The following is a 7,706-nucleotide window of genomic DNA, read 5'->3' on the forward strand; positions in this document are numbered from 1 at the left end:
GTTGCCCTGCCATCGTCTCCCCAATCCTCTTCCCTGCAAACCCTAATTTTCCCTTTTCCTTCTTCGAATCCCAGGTACCCGGGAAGCCATGGAGCAACCAACACGAGTTCTTGAGATGCCCGGGACGACCACAGTGATAGCAAGTCTTGCTCGTTCCTCCTCTACCTCCTATCTGTCCTCCGTAGTTAGAGCTGCCGCTACCGCCTTGCATCTCCGCCTTGTTCCCGGTAAGTTTACTCAGAAATACCGCGGCATCCGGTGCAGAATTCTCATGAGACAAAGCCACCATTTTTTGTCTTTCTTCATGCAAAATTAGGGCATGTACCTTGTTCAGAGAGTGGGCCGGTTCGTGGCTGAGGATATTCGACCTCACCACGGCATATTCCGACCCTAATCCCATCAAGAATTGATGAATTTTCTCTCGTTCTCTCTGAGCCGCATACATTTTGGCCGCCGAACAGGTGCACGCCGGAATTTGGAGGTAATTATCTAATTCATCCCAAAGCCCCTTTAGCCGAGAGTAATATTTCGGAATCGTCATGCCGTCCTGCTTCAATTTTCCAATTTCTGCCTTTAATTGATAAATCCTTGTCTCATTCCCTTGCGAATATCTTTCTCTGAGATCTTCCCACAGGTCCCGAGCCACCGTCGCACAGGCCACGCTGGATTGGAGCTCCGAGTCCAGCGTATTAAAGATCCAGGATATCACTAAGGCGTTGCAGATTTCCCATTTTGGTTGATTTGGGTCTCCTTCCGGTGGCCTTTCTACCGTTCCATCAATCATCCCGACCTTGTTCTTAGCAGTTAGTGCAGTCAACATGGCCCTCGACCACGTCAGGTAATTCGATCCATTCAATTTGCAATTAATCAGACTAACTCCAGTGTAGTCTGATGGATTAACAGTGAGAGCAGAAAGCCAATCTACTTCCACGTTCCTTGCACCCTTTCCTGAGGTTTCAACCTCCTTCTCCATATCAGCCTTCACTCACGATCAACCAGCAAACACTAAACTCGAGAAGGTAACACTCTCCCAGAAATCTCTCGAACCTGATATTGCTCTGATACCATGTTAATTGTTGAGCTGAAAAGCTTAAGTCTTTTCATTGATACTCAAACGTGTACATATACTGTTGATTACATCAAAAGAGGAAAGAAATTCTAATTTATCTATTGCCTAATTTGTATGTAACTAATAAGGCTAGTTAATATACAAGGATAATAAATCTCCGCTAATCTTGGCAAGATATATTCTGCAATATGGGTCTTCCTAAAAAGTTGCACCTCTTTAATCACCAGACCAACCATAATGAGTATGATGAAGAATCTTCAAGTTAATCATAGAACTTCAAAAGCATCTTTTATCATCAATGGCGACGATTCGCGGAATGCATCCTAGATACCCATTTGTCCAATCAAGATTGAAGATTTGAGTGTAAACATTAAACCTTCTCCGAACCGGGGTCGGTTTCGTGAGCAATGCTTATCCGGTTGTAGCTGCAATTGTCTTTGTGGAAAAATAAAAACATTAAGCTGCTCACTAGGGAAGATTCAAACTCACAGTTTCTGCAGCAAATTGATAAGCACAACACCCTCTAACGATCCTTATCTAGTTTGTTTTGTGGGATGGAAGTCAGAGTAGCTCAGTTCTAGGATTGATGAAGAGTTGGTATTACCGGTCATAGGCTTTCCGAGCTGCTTGATTAGAGTTCGTAAATTTCTACGAATTCTTACTGAATTAGTTGCTTCGAAAATCTGTGCAGACATTGTTAAACAGAATACCGCCAGGGTAGAGTCCCACCATCGATAATTTAAGGCGAAAACGAGGTCGAGAAACGAAGATAAGCAAACAGAACCTATTATAAGCTTAGAGGTTACATCATTACAGACGACATTGCGACCATCTTCCACGCACAGGGGTCGCGCACGCACTAAGAAACGAAAACTTTCTTGGGTAGATTTGTACTCATAAACCCGTATGATTCCCCGAAGTCCCCGTCCTGTTTTGGTTCTGATTCTAGGCACAATCTAACACTTATACCATCCCCCCAGTTAATTTTCTCCCTCTCCAAACATGTCTGAAAAATGTCCCTAAGCCACTTCTCGAACACGTTGTGAATAAAAGAATCCCCCCCACCTCCTAACACCTCCTCTAACACCCTATGTTCTATACCCAAACTAACCTTTCCCCCCTTTACCTTATTGTTGATCACCTCGTCGAATGATCCTTTGATCCTCGACGCCACGAACTCCCTCATCTCCCTGTCCCGCGCGGGACTCCTGTTGAAGGTGAACTGGTTCTCGATCGACTCGAGGAGCTCCCTGGGGCTCTGGATCTCGCCCGTGTTCTCCCTGGTCAGGTCGCTTGAGATCGGGCTCAAGTCCTCGGGCTTGGCTTCGATTTCCAGCGGTTCCTGATCCTCGGCCCTGATGTTCAGGTCGAGGCTGTTGAAGCTCGATTGCCTTGAGAAGTCTTTCTTGCCCAAGAAAGGACTTTCCAGCTTCTCGCTGATTCTTGGGCTCTTGATCTTATTCAAGAAGTCCTCTTCGGCTTTCCTCTTGTTATCGGGGCTTGCCGCGTAGCCCCTTTCATTCACTTTCAGGACCATCTGAATTACCGATTTCGGGTTGTTCTCTCCAGCTTCGTATCCTGTTGGATCGCCTTTTGTCAGCATGAACAGGAGCTGCCCACCACTGCTCTCTTGATTTCCTGACTCTGTGGACTTCCCAGCCTCGAACCTATCGATCAGTAGCTTCATGAATCGGCTATCAGCATATTCAACATCCTCCACCAGGACAACAAGATTTTGCAGGCTTCCCATAGCCCTAACAAGCACCTGATCGAACGGATGTGTCCCCTTGCTATTTCTCGCCCTCATGTTGAGGTGGAGGACTGAATGGGGTGACCCAAAAACCGATTCCCCTATCGCACTTGCAAGCCTTATTTTCCCGATCCTATCATTCCCCTGGATCAGAAGCCATGTCTCCTTCTTCATCGATCCAGAATCCATCAGAGCTTCAACTATTCCAGGAACATTTTCACTCTGCCAAGGGATATAATCCTTAATCACTCGACACATCTCGCCTCTCCGGATCGTTCTCTCGAGCGAATCAGAATCATTTCCTAGAGCCAGAGTGATCTTCACCTCTCTGCCCTCAGTCTTCCTAAGTGAACTCAAGTTCGGCTCAAGGACCAGCTGGGGGACATCGTTCCTCCTGCTGTTGATGTCGAACTCGATAGTGCACGAGTTCTGTCTCCTGAACCGAGGGATTGAGCTGGCAGGCTTCGAGGTTGAATTTGTGAAGGAGATCGAATTGTTTTCCGGAAATAAGCTAGCATTCGGGCCAGAGCACCAGTAAGAGTATGGCTTCGTTGACACGGGACTGATCTGATTGCTGGTGACGTAGAATGTGGCATTCTCCCAGTTGTTCTGTGTCATGTGCTTTCCCTGGTGAAGGGTTTGGCAAAGTCTGCTCCACTTCTTTCTCAGCTCCACCAGCTCTTCCTGCAAATTTCAATCCCACAGGTTAATTAGCAACATTGAGATTATCATATATTATATGCTTGACATGAGAACAGACTTAAAGATGCCGCATTTCCTTGTCTTTCCGATTTAACATACTATCATGTTGAGACAGGAAAGAGTTATCGAATGCCGTCTTCAATCCTTCTAGATCTGGAGTTTGTCATTTGTTTGTTTATCGGCATTACGCGATTGAGTGCGACCAAGAATGAAGTAGCAGTCGAGTTTTTCGCACCTCGTGATGCTGGTCAGTCCCGAGAGGCTGCAACCAGGAGGGCAAGAGTTTGTGGGCAGCAGATTTGCATAGTCCAGCTTCCTTCTCATAGTTGGAGGTGCATTCTCCACAGCAGTTGATGAGCTGCTTGTCAGCTAATTGCTCTTCTTTAGCAGATGATGGGGACTTATTCTGGAATGGATTTCTTGGCTCATTCAAGCTGAAATTCACAAAAAAACTAATGAGTATAATAAAATATTTTCAAATCTCAGGAAAAGTGGGATAATAAATTTCTGATAAATACGTTATGTAAATTATATAAGTGTAACTAATACGAGAAATGGGGTTCGGGACCTTGAAATCGAACTGGGGTTAAGAGTTTCTAAGTTAATCTTTTTTAGGTGAATAGTTTCTAAGTTAATTTTGACCGGCAGGACTTTCGTGCCCCTACATTTATCTCTCCTATCTATTACCTCCTAGACCATGCAATCGAGAGCAGAAAAAAAAAAAGTACAATTAATGTCTGTTGTTACTTAAAATTATGATCATGGACTGCAGCCGAAAAGAAAAATTATCATCATGGACTTCCAATTCTCTAAATTATGGGTAAAATAAATTCATATATGTGACATCTCGCATTTTTGCCAATTAATTTATTTTTTTAAATGAATATTTCACCATTTATTATGAGACTACGAAATATCCTCATTCTACCTATTGACATTACGAGGTGTCCGGGCTGCGTTCTATAATTTTTGGAGTGCTGCCTGTTAGTGTTGGAGACTGTCCTGACCTCCTCCCAACGAAGGTCTCTATCGAAAGAACGTGTCCCCCATGAAACAAAAAAGCAGGTCTTGCAGAAAGCTACCATCGGTCCTAAAAAGATGAGACAGCAATAATTCTCACTAAAGCCTTTCAAATGAGATGAAGGAAAAGGCAATATTCCTTCAATATTCCCTTCCTTTCTCTGTTCATGTCAAATAATTTGGGAGAAGACAGTGAAACCTACAAACAATGTTTGGTTCCATTGCTTCGGACGACAGGGGAATTAGATTTAGAGCCATTAGGGCATGTCCTGACAAATTAGAAAAGCAATAATGGACACCAGACACGCCTGGTCGATCTCAGCAACCAAACATGCTTTTCCCTACACATTGTGTGTGCCAACACTCTCTGGTTCTGAAAGATACATATCCAAAAAGCTTCGAGGCAGTGGAAACGGCTAGCAGATGCCAGACGTTACAAATTATTCACTCACCGACAACCACGCGGGCGAGCCACTGTTAGAAAGGACTGAGGAGACTAACTTCCTCATCATCTTATTTATCGTGTTACGAACATATGGAGCTTATCTAGTGCACCTAGTAACCACTGTGGACCCGTAAGTGGGTCGAGAGCTAGGGTGCATAAGCCATTTTCAGCTTCCGGTAGTGTATAAGAGCTGAAATTTGTGGACCGTGAAATATATGATAAGGAGATCTCGATATGGAGGCTCTACGTAATAAAAAGGTAGTATAGGTGGTGCGATTTCTGACCTTGGACCGTGGAGGCTCAGGCCGAGCCCACCAGAAGGGACGGAAACCGCCTGGAGGCCCCACTGAAGGTCAAGAGGAGGCTGGAACTTCATCTGGCACTTCATGTATGTCTGGAAGCTTGCAGTCCCCAACACCCAAACCCTAGGACTCGATGGGCTCCCACTTATCCCATGGTCATTATCCGAAATGAGCTTTCCAATCTCCTTAACAAGATGATCCACTGCAACGCTGATAGTCTCATCATCATGGACAGCCCACTTGAGATCGCCCACATAGATGATGGCCCCTAAAGACTGCTCCACTTTTCGTCGAACATCCGAAAGATATTTTATCTCCACATCATCTCTCTTCATGAACTTGAGAGCCTCCACCTGGAGCTGGAACTTGATGAAGCTGACTGGTTTCAGCTCCGGCGGGACCTCTCCTCTCCCGAGCCTCTCCTTGAGCTCCATGACAAGCCCCTCGGTGGTCGAGAGGGAGTCCCCGACTATCATGGTGTTGCTCCTCTTCTTCCTCAGCATAACCTCCATGACCAGCTTAACATCTTCCTTCACGGAGGACGAGCTATGGCGATAACTATGATGGTGATGGTCTGTTGGAGAGCTATGCTTTTGTTGAGGAGAGAGGGAAGAGAAAAGTGGGTTTTGCTCATGGGAGTGGTTGAAGAAATGGGGAGGCCAGAAGGAGGTGAGCTGGTGGTGATGGTGGGCTTCTCTTGTGGGTGAAGGCGGCGAGGAGAAGACCCCGCAACTCCCGTTGATGGATGGTAATTGAAACACTGGGGAGGACGACAGAGAGTCCTCGATGTTTGTCTTAACCGCCGTGCTTGAGAAACCGGCCTCTCTCATAACACGACTCACACTCGGGTCATCTAGGATTGACAGCACAAGTTGCTCCAATTCCACCTAATAGGAAGAAAAGAAGATTCATTTGTTACTTAGTTGAAGACTATAGTCTGAGGCTAGTCATGATATCACCGAAAAAAACTTTTAAGCAACCTTTGGAAGACTGGCTTTTATTACAACCAGCGGAATACCTTAGCAGCAAGAAGAGGCTGATTCTGCTGTTGCTGTTGTTGTTGCTCGATGCAACCCCTTCTTTGATGAGCCTGCGCTCTCTTAAGGGCCGCCACCAGAGCGTTCGAGAGAGAGGGCTGCTGAGCATGAAGGAACGGCCCGGAAGGTGGCGAAGCCGTGATCGTCGGAAGCCTATTGAGGGCCACATTGAAGCAGAGCTCGAGGGCCCGACACTGAAGGGGATGAGAGCCCTGGAGCTGCCGCTGCGACTTGAGGCAGGCCCTCCGGAGAAGGTCGCTGGCCCTAGAGCTCAGCAGAGTGAAGGCCACATGCAAGGGAGTGACCTGTGCATGGCCCCTCCTCCTTGCTAACCCTAGAGATTGCTTCAACACCGAAGCCGCCTCCGATGTTAGGGTTTGGTGCACCGAACACGTTGTAGCCCCTCCACGCATATCACTCTTCCCCACCCCAACCCCCCCCCCACCTCGAGTACGAGCTCTTTCCGTTCCAACTCGACTGCTTCACCTTCTATCAGCTTAAGTGTCCCTCCTGTCCCACCGCTCCCCCACCCCGCCGGGATTTTTAGAAGAATCGAAGAGGTGATATGGAACTTAGTTTGCTTGAAGTTTACAAAGGGAGGCTTACTGGAGGATGGTGAGAGCTCAGTTTCTTGGCTGTGTGAGACATTACACCAGGCCTAGCTATGTCCTTTATACTTCTTGTCATTGATTAATAATTTGGCTCGTTATTTTTTTTTCTTTTAAAAACCTGGGGTTGGCTTTTCAGCTTTTTATTTATTTCCACTAAAATTTTCTTTTCCTTTTAAATGTACCCCTCCTTAATTATTACTTTCTAAGATTATTAGATAATTAATCTCTCAATAATATATAATGCGCCAACATATAGAAACTTTAGTAAAAAAGAAGACAATATCATGCTATTTAATTTTCTAAATAGTCCAGTCGGTCGACTTTTACACACTGTAAACAGAAATTTTTTAGAATATATTTCATAAATTGGATTTGACAACTCGCTCTTAATTAGTACAAAATAGTCGAAGGGGAAGAACAAGGCAAAAAAGCGCAAGTATGAGAATTAAGAGTTGGGATAGAGCGCCTTACATGCATCGAATCCCATTTCTATACTTTTCTCAATAGAGATAGTTTTTATAAACATACTTCATTTTGTTATGAGAATTCGCTCTTGACTAGTAAGGAGTAATTATGGGGCCAAAAAATGCATGTGTGAGAATTAAGCTCGGAATCTTAGGATCATGAAGTGGGGATGGAGCACGTTTCATGCCCTGAACCCATTTCGATAACTTTTTTTTTCTCAGTATATGGTTTTGATTGAGACAATTTTTCTTTGGGGGGTCAATTGATGACAAACGAGATCAAAAAGTTGAAAACTTTTAATAATG

General features: G+C 45.1%; 1 protein-coding gene across 1 annotated transcript; it reads right to left on the reverse strand.

Annotated features, from left to right (window-relative positions):
- Window positions 1-1,835: 1,835 nt before the first annotated feature.
- Window positions 1,836-6,962, reverse strand: LOC116188295 (protein SMAX1-LIKE 4). The gene is made up of 4 exons (XM_031517559.1): window positions 6,307-6,962; window positions 5,271-6,175; window positions 3,757-3,955; window positions 1,836-3,503 (listed from the first exon to the last, which is right to left on the reverse strand). Exons 1-4 carry the CDS (start codon window positions 6,736-6,738, stop codon window positions 1,929-1,931), a joined length of 3,111 nt encoding a protein of 1,036 aa, XP_031373419.1. The 5' UTR covers window positions 6,739-6,962; the 3' UTR covers window positions 1,836-1,928.
- Between the last annotated feature and the right edge of the window lie 744 nt (window positions 6,963-7,706).

The sequence above is a fragment of the Punica granatum genome, chromosome 8 (assembly GCF_007655135.1).
Source record: "Punica granatum isolate Tunisia-2019 chromosome 8, ASM765513v2, whole genome shotgun sequence".
In the NCBI taxonomy this organism is placed as follows: domain Eukaryota; kingdom Viridiplantae; phylum Streptophyta; class Magnoliopsida; order Myrtales; family Lythraceae; genus Punica; species Punica granatum.